General features: G+C 37.6%; 1 protein-coding gene across 1 annotated transcript in view; it reads left to right on the top strand.

The window, feature by feature from the left end:
• The window catches only part of MIPOL1 (mirror-image polydactyly 1), a gene marked incomplete at its 3' end in the record, with an annotated part of 160,553 nt that overhangs the window by 29,333 nt on the left and 113,230 nt on the right, over positions 1-17,990 (top strand). Inside the window, exons 5-7 of the mRNA XM_081999991.1 lie at positions 4,346-4,475; positions 9,485-9,518; positions 9,778-9,948. Coding sequence (XP_081856117.1) covers positions 4,346-4,475; positions 9,485-9,518; positions 9,778-9,948 — 335 coding nt within the window. The remainder of the gene's footprint in view (positions 1-4,345; positions 4,476-9,484; positions 9,519-9,777; positions 9,949-17,990) is intronic.

Raw genomic sequence — 17,990 nt, 5'->3', positions numbered from 1 at the left:
CATATTTACTTTTGCCCATATTAGAAAACAATTAGCTTACTAAACAAATTTGAGTATTTGGGAAGAAAAAAATCTACTTTGAGTGTCTCTCATTTGACTAAGAATTACATGATATTTGATAAGCTTGTTTAAAAATGGACATATCCAAATATTATTGTAAACACCCATTGATTTGTTTTACCTGCAATATAAGTATTTTACTTAGTTGGCTTACATAGTAGCTAATAATATTTGTTAATGTAATTTAACTGCTGTGAACCTTTACTGAACAAATATTGAAATTTATACAAGTCAAAGAAAGAGAATCTCTAATGACTTTTGTAAAAGCTTCCATTTAATAGTTAAGGAGAAAAGTTTATATGACATACCAGATGCAATTAACAGTAGATTTTACATTTAATAAAAAGAAAGAAGCATATGTATTTGCTTTATTCATTCCATCATAATTTGCATTAGAGCTGTGGGTGTTTAATGAGCAAATTCCAGCTAAAATGCTATATTGATTTTCTAAGTGAACTTTGTAATAGCTATCTACCTTACAAAAGCTCTCTGTTTACAATTGTTTTCTTTACTAAAAACTAAAAATGTTTTAGAATTGATGAGTTTAGCATAATGATTCTTTTAAAATAAAGAGCTCTTTTAGAGTATGCCAGGGTTTTAGTTACAAGGAGAAAGATGTTATTAAATTATTCCAAAGCAAATAAAGTTTATGCAACTAAATAATAATGTCATATTTGTGTATATTACAATGTTTGCAAGCATTGGAAAATAATCCTTTTTTCTTAATTTAGCACTATGGGATTTAAATATTTTAACTCTTGAACGTAATTATATGTATATGAAATAGTAAATGACACAATTTATTTTAACTTAATACTTGACTATTCATACTTCATTTTTCTGTGTCATTTTCTTGCTTGAAACATGAGTTCTATACGAATTTGTGTTTCTTGTTGGTCAGGTCTCAAGATAAACAGGATAGGGTTGGTTGGTGCACCATTGGAAGGTCTCCAAGAAAAACCTCGTGGTGTCAACCAGAGCAGTTGGTGACTAAGTAGCTGGATCACTTTTTTCATTGGATCAGGCATCAAGTCAGTGTGCCAGTGTGGGGCTAGTATTTTGCTGGATATGCCATATCTTGAATGGGACTTAGGACCCTGACTTGTTACTCTCAATTAATTGAGGGTAATTAATTAAAAAATGTCATTTTTAAGAAGTATAGGGATGGTAATCTGGATATTCTTTATTCTTTTTAATATGGAGGATTTTTATGTCATTTCTCTCATAGACTTTTCATTGGACAGCTTATACTTCACATTCTTTACTAAATATGACACAAAATGTTTGGTTTGTTGTTGCATTGCAACCCAAAGGTGTATGTATTTCAGTGGCATATTTGAAGAATCCTTACAGTCCTGAACTTTTACTTGTGAGTCATCCATAGCTCAGTCTGAGTGGTAAACGTTATTGTTAAAAATGTCATACTTCGGACTAGCTGCAATGGTGTAACTGTTATAACATTCCATATAGTGTTAAAAAAATGAATTAGTAAAATATTAAAGAGAGTCAGAAATGTATAGGCATTGGATAACAGAAATGTCTAACCTAAATGCAGCAGAAGCTTTGACTGGTAAAGGAATCAGGTAAGTTAGCCTTCTGTAGACTATTGGTTATAATTATGCAGACAAGGAATTAGGTATGCCAAAACACAGTCCCTCTAAGTGTACTTGTATGCTGAAGATCCATTGTAGCAGTCAGCAAATTGTGGTTTTCCATGCTGAGGTGGGGATGTTATAAGATCTAACAGAAGAAGGGATGCACTCAGAGACCAGAAAAAAGTTAACTAATCTGGAAACTAATTAACTCCAGAACAGTAATAAGTGCTGAATCTTCAGTAATTTTAGACAGCTTTCTATTCATTCCAGCAATTGTTTTCATTATGAAAATTGCATAATGTTTCCACTTGCAGCTTTATGGGAAGGATTCTCTGTGCAGTGTCTCTGGCATGATGCTAGGTAAATTGACGTAATTTACTGGAAAAAACATAGTAAACAAATATATCCAGGTACAGATAGGTAATAATTACCATACAGAATTAAACTGCTTGTGTATTCCAGATCCAACCAGGATATAGCAGTTGCATTGTAGTTTACCCAGGCAGTCGATGCTGTGAGGCACTAGTTTCCCTGCCATCACAGACCTCAGCAACTGAAGCCGAAGTCTGATGAGCTGAATTGCACAGCCCACCTCATACAATTTGTTCTTGTTCTTGCTGAGCCACCTACTGTTGCAGATACCGGACTCATCCTCTGCAAGTGCTGCAAACTTATTCCTGACTACCAGTCTGTGCACATGCAGTTTTGCAGCTGCTTTACTCATGGCTTAGTTTTTCCATTCTACATCAAGCAAAGCTTTCTTGCTGCGAACAGGGGAAATAGATATTCAAGAAAAAAGACACTATTCTTGTGGAACAAGTAAATGCTCAAATAGAAGAGAATTAAATCAGTGTTTGTTAGATTTTGTGTACGTTTCAAGATTTGTGCTTCTGATGCCGAATTTCTTCTTTTTTTCTTTTTTCTTTTTTTCTCTTGGGATGCAACTTGTTGCAGCTCAGGTCTGATGACTAGGCTTGCAGTTCCTCTGCAGATTTTCGTGAGAGGAGGGACTGCACTTCCAGAAGTAATATTTAGCCTTTCCCTTTCTTCTTTTGTCCAGTCTGCTGTTACCATGCAACCTTTTGCTAGAACTACAAAAATGCTTCCTTACGCCTCAGTAACAGTCTTTTCCCCAGCTTCAGGACAAAAGGATTGTTTTCCTACTATGAACATCTTCCTAATTCACCTCTCTGGATTCTTCTTCTGTTCAACTGTTCACTCGTCTTACATCCCTGGTTATGTGAGCTGCTTGTGAACTGCACAGAAACTTACCACTTTCTGTATTTCAGTTGCTTGTGGAGTTTTGGATTTTTTTCAGTACTGATAAAGTATATATTGTCCCAGCAGTATAGCTCCTACCAAAATGTACTACTGTTTTCCTGTTGTTCCATTCTGTGAAGAACCATAAAATGTTTTATCTTACATCACACTTTGAAGATTTTGTACAATGATGTACAAAGGTGAAGTAAGAGTAAACTGATGTATAAAAGCAGCAAAGTTGATGTCAGTTGTGGTAAGCATGGAGGGATAAAAGCTCTAGGCTGAAGTGAAGAGGGAAGAAGCCTTTCTTTGAAATCTTAACTTAATGAATTAAGTGGTGTTTCAGAGAGGAGTGAAGAGTTCTGAAGGAGGTAAGGAAGCCCAGCAGAAATGGCTTACTACAGAAGGTTCTTGAGAAATAAATGTGAAACGATGTTAGGAGGCTGTGGCTAAACACCAGCTTGGCAGACTAGAAGGGGAGCATGGAGAATTCTGGAACCTACAGACCTCAGCTGGAGGTGCCGGTGACAATCGAAGAAGGTGTAGTCCTCTGTCTTGGAGTGACAGTGGTTTTACTATGGCATCCTGAAAGTCCCTAGACATTTCAACTGCAGGGTTTTATGGTGACTGTGAGGAGAGATTTGCAGTATTGCGGAGGGAAATTACGAAAGTATGAATAAAGATTTTAGTGGAGGCAGGGTCGAGGTAAGGATTCTGGCAGTGTGCCAGAGATGGTGTTAGACATATTGACAGGGGAGAGGCAGGAAGAAAATGTAAGCTCGGGATGAGGAATGACTTGAAGGTGTTAGTTTGCTCCCAAGGATAGACAGTAAATCTTAGTTTATTGGCACCTAATGCTCCAAGGTCCATGTATGCTGTAACAGATAATATAACAGTATATTACACAATAAAGTAAAGGCTTGGCAGAGAAGGAGAGATGCCAGCTGTGCCACTCTTGTGATACCAGAGGCAGACTATGAAAATACTAGAATTTTTAATATTTAATATCATTGTGCCACCCTGATAGGAAGCAGTGTGATGGTAGAAGTCGTTTTAATGGATCATTTCTTTTAACTCTATGTCCTAGAAGAAACCTACTAGAGTCTCATATGATTCTGAGCTTTAAGAATTACTTTTCCATTAAGCAAGTATTCAGAATGAAAAGGAAATCACTTCCTTGCCCTGTTTGATTATACAAGGGTGAATTTGAAAACACATAGCTTTATTTCATTCCTTAAAGTATTCATTCTAGCAATCAACAGCCATTTAGTGTTATGTCTGAAGAGTAATATAGACCTTACCCAAAGTTAATCTGAGGTCAGTGGAGAAATGTTGATCTTAGGAGATGCTGGCAAAGGCCCATGTAAGTGCATCTAATAGTGTCTTTCCCTGTCAAACTTGTTTGTTAAACACACTGGGTACTTTTGCAGCTCTGGTTGAAGAAGTTTATTCTGCTCAACGGGAACGTGACGAGGCTGTCATGGCAAGGCTTAGGTTAGCCAATGAAGAACGGGATGAAGCATTTCTACGAGTCCAGCGTTTAGAAGAGTCTCTCAAAGAGTAAGTACACATTTCCTGCCCTCTGCAAAAAGATCCTTGTGTCAGTCTGTGACTGTCATAAACTGCTCAACAGTGCTTATATAGGAAGACTTAGCACAAACTTCTCTATGATGAAATACCAGCTTAGTGCTAGTCTTACTGTGCTGTTGGTTAATTTGTTAGCCATCCTGCAAGACCGTATTTTTCTCTGGAGACTGAGAGCAAGGTGAATAATTTTAATCACAAAAACTAAAAACATAATCAAAAGCTTTGGTATTGATAAATAAGGGATCTTTTGACACTGAGTACCAGAATGTCAATCAGAAGTTGCAATGTATAGGGAATCAATCAAGTCTTTAAGCTCACTAGACATTTCCTTCAGCAAAATTTCTACTGATTATGTGGGTGATGTAGTAAAAATATATGTGTGTTTTCTTATCTCTAGTGTAGGACCAGTTTGTAAGGCAATAAAGGTATAATTAATACTTCATAGAGTTTTATGTATGCCATGTTAACACAACAGAAATAGGCAGTCTCATGTTAAACACAACTGTTAAGTCAGGTGTATGTGCATCTGAAATCTTACTTTGAGCAGCAATCTCTGAAGAAATTACAAATGTGCTTTAAATTCCCATAAGAGGCATCACAACTGTGAGCCTTACTCCAGTCTTTCCAATTTCTTCTGTCATTCATCTTCCAAGAATAAAGGAAGCAAGAAAGTTTTGTGTGGCCCCAAATATCATATGAAACTGTGTTTAGGCTGTTAGCAGAAACTCAAGATCTTTGGGGTTAAAGCGCTCGAGTCCTGCAGCAAATTAGTTATTCTGGTCAACAGACCTAGTCAATGACTTTTGGGTTTCTGGAAGAAATCACAGGTTATTAAGTGTGCGTAAGGCATATTGCTGCTTTTTCTGCAGCGGAACCCATAGATAGATGTGTTGCAGGCCTTGACACACATGAATCCCTTGGAACACCATCATTTGTTTTCCCTTCAACCCCTTTTGTCTGCTTCCCTCATGTACTGGAAGACCAACTCGGTTCTAAGCAGAAGGATGGGGAAAGAAAAGAAACTCCATTTCTTGGAGAACATGCATACTACTTTCCCCAAAAGAATGTTGTTGCAGAAGGTACTGGATACACTGGTAATGACAAAAAAGGTACTTGTTCCAAAGAGAGATTCAGTAGCTCCCTTGGCTGATAGCTTGGAGCCAAGCTATTATACCTTATTGCTATCATTTAGAGAATAGCAGTTATTCTTGCTGTCATCCACTTCAGTGCTCTTTCTGATGCTTTATAGAGAGGCCTGACACACTGATGCCATTCAGAGTCTCAGAATGAGCATGGGAGACGCTCCAGTGTGGAACATCAACCCAACACAGGTTAAAATTGCAATGGGCTAACCAGCTACTGCTGGTTTGATACCTGATATACATTCCTCTTTGTTTAAACCAGGGAGCCATTGTCTGTAGCTAGTATCTCTTCCTGTATATTCTGCAAGGGTGCAGGTCAGGCTTCTGTGTGATATTTGCTGTCATGACAGCCAACACTAAGACACAAGACTGGGGACAAACCAATTTAATTCAAAATAATTGTCCTTGCATAGGCATGTCACTGAGAGCATCCTGGACATGCACAAAATCCTTAGGCAGATCACAAGCAGGCTTATTCCTCCCATAGGACACAACGATGTTGCTGAAGGGTTCTGAAAAATGTTACAAGCTTTTATTTTAATTGATAGTTTTAGTGTCAGTCATCAGAGCAGTAAAAGAAAAGTCGTGATTGACAAAAGCCACCAGAGTGGAGAGCCCAAAAAAAGCTTCATTTGTTCCCACTGTAAAGTTTGTTAATCAGCCTTGCAGCAAGTAATGGGCATTAACTGCTAAATGTAATCCCCTGAAGGGGAAACTCATTCTTTATATTCAAGTAATCATCAAGTTCACTGCATCAGATGTCTTCATATCTGCCTCTTCCTTACCTTGCTACCCATTTGGCCAAACTGCAAGCTTGGTTGCAATGTCTTAAGCCATATCAGATAATTTAAGAAACCTCAAAGATGTCTTGCTCTGTTCCACCAATTCATACTCAGTATTACCTCAGCCCACAGTGACTGCATCCATTTGCACAACCTGACCAAGGTCAAGCTGACCACAGCTCTTCCCTGACCCATATCAGTCCTCTATGTGACAACACCTTCTAGAGAATGTGATATTTCTTCCAAAAAGAGCAGTGGTATGGTACAGGGAAACATTTCCTGTTGTGATTATTGGTTTGTGGGGGTTGTGTTCTTTTTTTTTTTAAAGAAAGTTCTTCACTGTTTTTTAAGTCTCTGGGCATTACAGAAACAAGGCGGCAGGATTGCCTCCATCAGGCTCAGCTGCTTTTCTTCTGGTCCACTTATTCTAAGTTTACAGGTATGGCTGCATGAATAACCTTTCATCTTGCAAACCAGAAATGGTTGAGTGGAGCCAAGATTCCTGCTGGAACACCAGCCTGGCTCCTGCACTCAGGCAGTTCAGAACATTGAGCATCTTTACTGTGGTAACATAGCTGATGTGATAAGACGTGCATTTCTATATCTGCCTGGATATCTGGCATTTTTCAATGGGAGGAGCAAGCCAGGACTGTGACTGAGAAGAGTGAAATTAAGGTGCTGCATTCTCAGAAGCAGAGTCAGCTCGAAGAGGAAATGACTTTTCTCAACCTCTTTATTCTAAGTAGGTTGTTGCTGTGGCTGAGTGGAAATTTTTTTGCAGTTCACCTCACCATTCCACTAATACTTTGGAAGGAGCAGAGGTGATGGGATGAGCCATGAGGGACTTTGCTTATTTTATTTAATTTTGGAGTTTCTTCTGAAATCGTGGAACTTTTCCAGCCACCACCCTTAATATTTTCTTCCTGCTGGTTGTTCAAAAGGTCAAGTTCTCTTTCTCAGACATGAAGCACATAGACGTTTGGTTTTTTTTAAAAGAACATTGGCTACTTGTGCCACACGCATCAAGCTTTAGAGCACAGGTCTTTCCTTCCATCTGCTTTGGACTTATTCCAGTCAGAGATTTTTACAAGAGGGCAGTATTGAACAGCCTGCCAACCTTTATCAAAAGCTTTAATGCTTTCTTTAAATTAGCAGCTGGAGCAATTCTGTTGTCATTATTTAACGGTAACAACCAAAATTCTTTCAATCCTGTTTGCCCCAAGTGTTACGTTAGCAGAATGTGCGTAGAAATGCAGGGGAGAGGAGTCCTTGGTTACTGCTGTTTAAAATCATGTGAGATCTAAGGGTCACTTATTGCCTGTGCACAGCATAGGGAGAGAGAGCAAGGCAAATACACAGCCCTGGATGCTGCTTTTTAAAAAATACTGTCACCTAAGGGAGTGTATGTACACCTACAGACATCCCTTGTGGCAGTAGTATGCTGAAGGGCTACACTTAAAGTAGGAGTTCCTGTTCTTTTTCCCATCTTCACTTCTTCCTGAGGTGTCTTGCTTACCCACCTTGTTGGTCGGCTGGGTGATTTTGTTGACCCACACTTTTAGCAGGGTAAAAGCCCTCTGGAGAAGCTGGGTCAGCCCTGCCAATTTACTTTGACAAATACCATTCCTTTCATTGTGAATACAAACTAGCTGGAGATCCATTTTTAAGTCCCACATGAAGTGGCACTTAGAGCAATGTAAAAACCTAAAGCAGGAACTCTACAAAGAGCCAAGTCAAGGAGCCAGTTCTGAGAATTTGTACTTATAAAATGTTTGTTATTTTATGATTTGTGTTACTTTATGAATACAAGTCAAACCCAGTAAAGGTTTTGGTTTGTTCTGGTGCTGACTGTATATGTTGGAGTAGTTACTGCTTGTGATCTCCATATAAATGTACCAGCTATTGTACACTGGTAATACATTGTGAATGATTTCTTTTTGATTTAAATAATTTCTCTACTGGTTGATTTACTATGCCTTATGTACTGTTATCTGGTAAAACTAACACTTTAATGTAAAAGATGCTAGTGTGCTGTCAAGTGCTCTGTGATGTTTGCTAGCTAAAATTTGGCTTCCGAGCAGCACCTGTCACAGCACTGTTGAAAATGTGAGCGTTGCTGTTTAGTAGGTGGTACTGTAACTGTCTTTTAAAATATCTTATGCTAGTGACAGACCTACTTTTCGTAGAAGTCACCATTAAGTAAGTAGTAATGGAGTGGTGAGGTAACTTTAATATGCTCATTTTTCCAGAAAAGAGGTCTCACGTTTTAAAATACATCTAAGTGTTTTAAATAATACGCTGTCCATATAACTAACCTTCGGTAAAATAAAATCCATACTATCCCATTTGTTAGATTTTTGTGCTATCACTCACTGCTTTTGCACAGCCAATGTTCAAAGCTGTATGACTAAATTCCTCGTATCATCTTTGTATTTGACAGGTCAATATATGTTCTGTTGAAATAGAAAGGGAGAAAAGTGCAGGGGGCTTGTCCCAGAATTAAATAAGGGCCTTGCAGAGAGTTAACTTAGCTTGTTATTTTGTGCAAGATATATAATCAAAATATTTTTAAGGAAACTTCAACTAGTTTTTTTTCCTCATTTTGGAAGAGAGAGCTGGAAAAAGAATTACTTCAAAATGAAAAAAAAAAAAAATCTCCACTAAAGTCCTGTCCTGTTTCATTTGGGGTGCAGTAAAAACAACAAAAATACAATGTCAGATAAAAGTTGTAAGCCCAGAAATAAATAAAATAAGAGCATCAGTCATTTCTATCACTGGGGAACTTTCTTCATCTAAGCACATATGAACAATTGATCCTTGTAGTCATATATAGCAGTAAACATTAATAACTTAACAGTCTGAAGTCAGTGCTGAAGATATGGAGCATTATTGAAAGATGGAGTCGAGCAGGTGGCACTTTAATATGTTCAGTGTCATGGTTGACTCTAAAGACTAGTAGAATGAAATTACTTGAGGTTCTAAAGATTTAAAAAGCGAACTCATTTTGCTGCACTAAGGAAATGCTACTGATCAGGCTTTCTGTGTCCCTTTTTTCTAGGCTAGAAAATATTAACCCTGAAGAAAATGACATGGTAAGCCATTCTCTGAGGAGATTTCTTGATGTCAGTCTTATATCTTAGAGGCTTAAGTTCAATTGAGTGGGTTTCAAGAACTAAGATGTGGGAAAAAGAAGAATTGACACACTAATAATGTACATCTTTGCTGCAATATGAAAATTCAATAACTTCACTCAGTCAATTTACAATTCACATGTGCCTATTAATTAAAACCCTATATTAAATAAAATATATTAAAACTTCATGTCTGACTAACATATACTGCTGTTGGTAGACATTACAGGAATTACTGAACAGAATAAACAATGCAGACACAGGGATAGATATACTGAAGAATGGAGCTATAATTCTGAATCGAATACACAAGACCAAAGAGCGTAAAAAGAAAATAATAGCTGAGGAAATGAATGCAGTAATAGAACAACGGGATGCTGCGTTGTCTCAAGTAAGTCTCTACAAGTATATAAGCACTCAATACTAAATTTCTTTTTTCTTTTTTTTTTTTCTTTTATTGCTTTACTTTTGGGGAAGAAAATTATTTTGTTTACTTTTCTCTGTTGAAAATCTCAGAGAGCCCTTATAGGCAATGGATGATTAATGATCAACTGTTTCTTCATAGTAATAGTGCCCACTGAAATGGCATCAATGCTTTTCATGAGAAAAGTTATTTTTGTATTTTTTGGACCTGATCACTAGCTGTCTCCTTTTTGAAAAGAAAATAGTTTTCAGTGTATTGACCAATATAAAAAGCTATTAAAGGTTAGTTTTGCAGTATGCTGTATTGGTGTGGTGCATTGGATGACAGTTAACTGCAACTCAAGGATTTGTAAAGGGTTATAAGTGGGAGAAATGTACGTTAAAGGAAGATAACAGTACCACATGCAACAATGCAAGCAGTTCCTCCCTTTGTTACTTTACACTGATGAGATAAAAAACAGCATGTGGTCCTTGACTCTCAAGGTCTTAGCATCTGCCACATGACTTTAAAGAACCTGAGGTCCTTTTTCTGCTCGGATCACTCATTCCCTACAATTTCCTGTTTTCACAGAACAATGTTGTCTTCATTCTCTTCACTATGAAGGGAGTCTTCTTGCTTTTCCCATCTCATGGAAGAGTTTTTCTGTGGCTTGTTTTTTTTTTTTCCCCACAGTTTTCTTTCCTGATTTTTAACCTAGATTTAGCTCAACAGGAACATGCTGCAGGGAGGTACAGTCCAAGTAAGAGATATATCTCCTGGGAAAACACAAGATCTTAGACTGGACAAAACTCCTTAGGTATTCATCCCAGGCAAGACATTTTATCTGGTCCTTCCAATATTGAAAATTTAGATTTTTAATGGGAGTTACCAAAGTTAACCCACATCTAACTAATTTCTGTTAGATTTAAAGTCAGGTTTGTGATCATGAGTGTTATTAATAAAGTTTATTGAATTTATGTTGTACTGAGAAGTCTGCTGGTAAAAGAGTCCCTTCTACACACCCTGCAATTTTCACTTTTTTGCTATCATTGTTTTTGCATTCTCTCCTACTTTAATCTTGAAAGCACCATCTGTTTGGTGCTTAAAGTATTTTGTGTGTCTATCCAGTATGGACTGCAAAGGATGTTAATGTTGGAAGATGTTAATGGTGGAACTTCACTTTCTCAGTCTACTTTCTTTTGCTTTTATAATAATGACGAGCAGCTTATCTACTGGGAACCATCCAGCAGTCCTGCCAAAAGTTTCTGTTCTTTGCACAGGGCATTTGAAAACTGAGCAGCTTGTAAGAAAAAAGCTTTCAGCAAAAGAGAAGGATCTTTTGATATTTTTCATAGAATCATTAAGGTTGAAAAAGACAGACCTTTAAGATCATCAAGTCCAACCATCAACCCAACACCACCATGCCCACTAAACCATATTCTGAAGTGCCACGTCTATGCATTTTTTGAACACTTCCAGAGATGGTGACTTCACCACCTCCCTGGGCAGCCTGTTCCAATGCCTGACCACTCTCTTGGTGAAGAAATTTTTCGTAGTATCTAATCTAAACCTCCCCTAGCACAACTTGAGACCATTTCCTCTCATCCTATCGCTGGTTACTTGGGAGAAGAGACCAACACCCACCTCACTACAACCTCCTTTCAGGTAGTTGTAGAGAGCAATAAGGTCTCCCCTGAGCCTTCTTTTCTACAGACTAAACAATCCCAGTTCCCTCAGCTGCTCCTCGTAAGGCTTGTGCTCCAGACCCCTCACCAGCTTCATTGCCCTTTGTTGGACACGCTTCAGCAACTCAGTGTCCTTCTTGTAGTGAGGGGCCCAGAACTGAACACGATATTCAAGGTGTGGCCTCACCAGTGCCAAGTACAGGAGCATGATCCCTTCCCTACTTCTGCCAGCCACACTATTTCTGGTACAGGTCAGGATGGTTTGGGGTGGTTTTTTTTTTGTCAGTTTTGCCTCTTTTGTTGAAGTGGCCTTTCAGGGATACCTGAACCTTAAAACTTTCATAAAAGTCAGAAGAATGTCATTGCAGAGCATTTCAATATATATTTTAATTTAATTGATTTTTAAGCTGCCTGTTTAAGGAGTAATCTTTTCCAAGTAACCAGCTTGGAAATTAATAAAGATAATTATTTTAAATAATAACGGCTGAAGTGCCACAACTAGCAAAGCCATCTTTAGGCTTGACAGCAAAAAGCACAGGTAATGTTAAGTAGATAGTGCAGCTGAAAAAGATAAATCAATAAAATAATAAATCCCTGCCAAATTAAAATTTAAATATTTGGTATTAAGCTGTACTACTGTGATACTATTTGTAATTTATAATACCATTGTCTCAAATTAATTATTATTAATAGAACTCTGTTGATCATGTGTTGTGTTTTCACATACGTGATGCTTTTATGGCTAAAACTCTTGAATCTAGAAAATAGGCCCTTGGAATTGAAGCTACCATTTCAACCTGTGTTTCTTACTTTATGATTCCTTGGGAATTCGTACTATGCTTGAATTATTAGTAGTCTTTTGTTAACATTGCAATAGCAGTAGTTATTACAGTGCTAACAGCAAGAACAATAGGAAAGGGATTCCTGCATTAGACCACAAAGGGACTAGATATAATTCAGGGGATGTATACACTTAGCATAACAAATGCAAATTATTGGAAGTTAGATCTGAGGTCATCTCAGGCATTCATAATGTCTGTGAGTTAAAATCTTTTATTTTTGGTGGAGGTGGCATCAAATATGAGGGGGGGATTGATGAGAACAGGCTGAGACAAAGCAGAAAAAGTAAACCATTAGTGTGCTGTGGCTATCCTTTGGAAAAGCCATTTTTTAAGTTCAAAGGTCACTGGGCAATGGAAGCTAAACTGTGTGAACACCGTGTTGCTCTGTTCCTGCTTGCTGTTGTGCAGTGCTGGAGGCAGCAATGTCATTTGAGTGACTGCCATAACTCGTTCCATATGACAGAGAACTGCCTATATGATAATAAGGTTTAGACTGACTGTGTTTAATGAAGCTGCATCTGTTATCCTTCTTTATGGTTTTCCTCACAATAGCCTGGCATTTGACAATTGAGCACAGTGAATATAAGTAGTATCTAGCTTTTTGGGTTTTACTTGTAGGATTTCTGATTTTTCTCAGTAAGAAACAATAATACAAAAGCCTTCACAGCTTGAACAAATTGCTTTGATTTCAAGTAAGGAATAGGTTCCGTTCCTGGAGAATGGACATTCTATAAACTGTGTGTTTCCTATGACCAAGTAAATACAGATTACTTTCAACTAGTCTTTGAAATGCAGCTTTGCTATACTTTTTCTGGCAGTTATACTGTTAAGCCGCATTTAACTGGACTGTTATTGCAGCATACTTGACAATGGTTAGGTAGTTGTGATTCTTCTACTTGAATTTTATTTGAATATTTCTTTTATTCTTCAAAAAATGACAAGCACTCTCCTAGTCTTGGACAGGTCCTGACAGTGTTTTTTTGAGCTGTAACACCCAAGAACCTCTGCATGCTTTTTTGTGATTTCAAACATGAATGTTACTTCTTCCTAGGAAGCAGATAGAGGCACTTCTATCACTGTACTGAGCTGTGCATGTGTATGTAATCTTAGATCATTCACTAGATTGCTGAGCAAATATGCAAACTACTTTTTGTATGTGTGAAAACAAATAAAATGGTATAAACTCAAATATTTGATACTACTTTTAGTATGTATTTTCAAGTGAATAAAAAACAAACACCTAAAGCATGGCTAAACATTGACATCCATCTTCTCCTGTACCAACCCCCCTAAAAAAACAAACTCAACTGTTTGGTTGTATTTGCTAAGATATGTTTGTTAGTGAACAGATATTGTGTTATACTGGGGAGCTTGAGTCTGTTTGATGACTGATCCTCTGAAAGGAAAATGGAGAAAGATGCTGACTGTCATGAGAAATAAAACATCAATTTCTTTTCTGTAATGTTTGGTTTAGTCTTAACCCATTCAAAGAAAAAATGTATTTGTCCAGTTGGTTGTACGACAGTTCTGCCTGTCTTCAAAAATCTTTCTTGCTTGAGTAATCCAGTTAGTGACAGACTTTTAATAAAGATTACCTATGGCATAGTCACATTGTGTGATCTTCATAAAATACTTTAAAGAAATCGTTTCCAGCAGGAGGCAATACAGTGCAATGTCTCAAACTAGCAACCACCTACTAACCACATCACACCTTATGGACAGGAATGTTAATATGATTACAGGGTTGGCAGCTGAAGCTGAGGACTTCAGTAAAGTCATTACAATTACTTTTCTTCTGATTTAGAGAAGAAAGGGGACATTTTAATTGGTACAACTTGAAGGAAGTTGTTTTTTAAAGCTAGATAGTTCAGGAGATAGTGTGTTTGATATCTGTTCAGTCCTAACTTTGATTCTGTAATTTATTTTTTTTTAATTGGGAACAGTCCGTTCTATACAGAGTTCTAAACATTAAAGGTGTAGAATTTGTTGCTAAGGAAAAACAGTGGTTTCATGGCTGGCAAAGTACTGTCTGTAATACACTGATCTTGAAGCAATAACATAACTGGCAAGCAAACCTGGTTTTACAGCTTTGAATAGTTTGATCACATCCTGCTGTGCAGGAACATGCTTATGACTGTTCATGTAAAAAATTGGCATGCACCCAGTTGCTCATCCGAAGCAAGTTTAAGTACCTTTCTCCATTTTGAGGCACTGTTTGGCAGCAGGCAGCACTATCGTCATTGAAAACAAAGATGAGAAGTACTATGCTTGACTGCCCATCATTATCAGTTTCGACTAATGACTAATAACTGATAAATGTCTGTACTTACAACAAGACAGCAGCTTCTTGCGAACTTTTTTTTAACGTTCTGCTCAAACAATTTCCCTCCTTTTACACCAAATAAGGTGTAGAGCTCTGTGTTATCTGTGATTCACAGAGCATTAAGGCATTCTCAGCACACATGAGTGAACAGGTCTTATGGAAGTAATAAACCCAAGAGCTCTATGAAGTGTAAAAACAACAAAAGCATATGTAAATGAAAAAAATTACTTACAGCTCTTGGGCCCTTAGTTGGAGAATACTCAGGTGATGAGTTACAATGCCTCATGACTGTCTTGTCTTAGGATAGAGGTGATCCCTTTGCAACCCAAACCATAGTTTGGCATGTTATTTTTAGTAATTTGAATTAGCCGTTCAGTTTTAAACTCTGTGTTTTGGTACCCTTTGACACTTCCTGGTTAAGGATACCAGTCAAGTTCTTGGTTGGCAGGAGCGCATCTGACAAGTGTCCTCCTAGCTGCTTTGCCAGGACTCTTCCCCTACTACCTTCCCTCTTTTGCTGCTGATATTTGGGAACACGAAAAGAAAAGGCAGGACACTGTATCCACAAGTTGTTTGTGAACCAGGCAACTGCTGTGGGGTACTGGTGATTTTGGTCATGGGCTTATTTGAGGAGCGAAGTGAAGGTAAAGAGGGTGTTTATTGTAATTCGAGGATCCAAGGACCATGCTAGTTCAATCTTATGGCTGATTTCCTTATGGCTGGGCAAGCAACAGCAAGTTCCTTTTGCTCTCCTTTGCAGTGCTTTTCTCTGAGATGAATGGGCATGGGGAAATTACTTGCCAGCAGGATGATTAAACAGAGAGAGATGAGCTGTCTGCAAGATACCCCTTTTGCCCTGCAAAATTAGTCCAAGTCTTGAGAGGAAGCAATAGGGATTTGGAATAAAATCTAGAATAGACTTAAAAAAAGAAAAAAAGGTTTAACATTAAAAGTTGCACTTTGCAGAGAGAAAAGAAACAGGAGTTGAAGATCGTCAGTTCTATTGTTATTCACATCAGTGGCCTCAGGTAAACCTCACATACATCTCTTCTTCGGAGGTAATGCTGAGTAAAAAGGATCCTGAAGAAAGATCATAAAAAGCCAAGTTATACAACCAATTGTTGTGATTAGCAATATTAGTTTTCTATTTGATTGTGTTGCACTGGAACAGTGCTTTATAATGTCACATTTCATTTCCTGTGTACCTAAATGAAGATAATCCTTTGAAACTTTGACTAAATCCATGTTTTAGGAAGTTCATGTTATACTGAATATGGTTAAATCCATGTTTTCTTTGCTGCTTCTCAGAATAAACCAAGTGAAACTCACCAGTTAGAATTTTCGAAGTGCCAAACAGAGCCAATGACTGCTGTAGTTGGGAGGCATGGAGTAAAACTATTGGAAATTATGCTGAAGAGCATCAGGAATCTTTTGCATCTCCCAAAAAGACAGGTTCTTCCCTACTCGGCTGCTTACTGCTTCTAAAAACAAACACAGGTTGAAAAATTATAATAATTTTTTACTTTCTGAGACCATTAGGTATGCTCTGACTCTCTACCTCGGATATATTTGTGCTAGTTGGAGCATGAATATTTTCCAGGGGAATAATCAGTTAAATATTTGGCTATGTTCATAAGATGTGTATTTTTTCTTCTGAAGTAGGAATGTTAGTCCACTGGAGACTAAAATAGAGAGGAAACTGGCCAGACAGCCTCTTGATGTCTTACGTTGGGTTTTTTTATTTGCGTAGAATGTTCCCAAAAAGAATAACACCTGTTTAATCTTCCATCGTACTGCTCTGTTTTCTTTGATCACTGTATGTAATTCTCCGTTCTCAAGGCATTAAGAAAGCTGAGGAGAGATGAGATCTTCAGACAGGATGATAGGAGAAGATCTGGGGACATTACACATCTGTGTAGTGTGAATTGGTCTCTTGCATTGATATGGCAGAGGTGGTGATTTCTCCGTAGGCAGGTATCTGGTAGTAGGGCATGAAACTCCCTTTGATTACACTGGAGTCAGAATTTCACTGGTGAAAGTGAGTTTTTTTGCAGCTTAATCCTTAGTTTGACTTCAGTGAGGCTTTGGTTGCATGAGGTCTTGTAGTTTTTGAGTTCATGCTTCTCACAGCTGGGAGTGCAGGTCAGCTGGTAGGTCATTAGTGGGAGAGAGAGGAGGATCTAAAGGAAATTACTCTGAGGAGCTCTAATACAGAACTTTTGTATTTAGCCCATGAATGCTAAGTATGAGTAAATATGTAAATGTTAATGCAGTGTTTTCTTGAAGACAGGGATTATGGTTTTTGAACTTCTAAAGCAAATTTTTAATTGATACTACATTTCTTCTTTTTACTGCCATAAGGTTTTGGCTGAATGATGCCCTGAGACACATCGTTGTTTGCATTGTTAAATCACCTGTTGTTCCTCTGCAAACAGTGTGTTGTGCAGAATTCAGAAAATACATGCCTGCATAGTATTTGAGGGCATGATCAAGCTTTGTGTCTTTAATTGTAAACTTTAATGAATTTCTGGTCAAACATTCATCTTCTCTTCAGTACCTGGAAACTCCTCAACCCTTTGAAAATGACAGTAAATTTGCATGCAGGATTGTTTGGTTAATTGCTATTTGACTCATCTATCATGGTGCTAAGCTCTAGGTTCACACAGCTTAGACTTCCAAACCAGATTCTAGAATTAATTTAAATATTTAATGTCAAAACCCTAAGATGAAAGAGAGGAAAAATGTTTTGTATGCTTATTGATTGCCTGTTTCAGTATTCAGGAACAACCCATAGAGGAAATTTTCAATGTGATACAAGCAGAATTCAAATAGTATTCTCCCTGAAGAGGAGACTGAATCACTGTGCGTGCAATAAATTCTACAGGTACCAGAACTGTTGTAGATGTGCCTAAAGTAAGTTTTCCATGGTGCTTAACACTGCACAGTTTCAAGTTAGATACTGCGTGTCAAATCAGATTTCAGTTTGCTTACCTGTTGGATAAAATGTCTCTGATTTTCTTAAAAATTAAAAAAAAATATATCCATCTGTGTGTTTCATACTAAAAGCTGGTTTTCTTAGGCAAGTTTCTAAGAAATCTTTCTGCAAAAATACTTTGTTATTTTGGATACCCAGATGAATTTGCATAAAAATTCTTTTGGTAGGTGATAAACAAGCTTTTT

This window comes from Phaethon aethereus, assembly GCF_964289735.1.
Source record: "Phaethon aethereus genome assembly, chromosome: 5".
In the NCBI taxonomy this organism is placed as follows: domain Eukaryota; kingdom Metazoa; phylum Chordata; class Aves; order Phaethontiformes; family Phaethontidae; genus Phaethon; species Phaethon aethereus.
The sequence above is the reverse complement of the archived record's forward strand: the minus strand, read 5'-3'. Positions and strand labels throughout refer to the sequence as shown.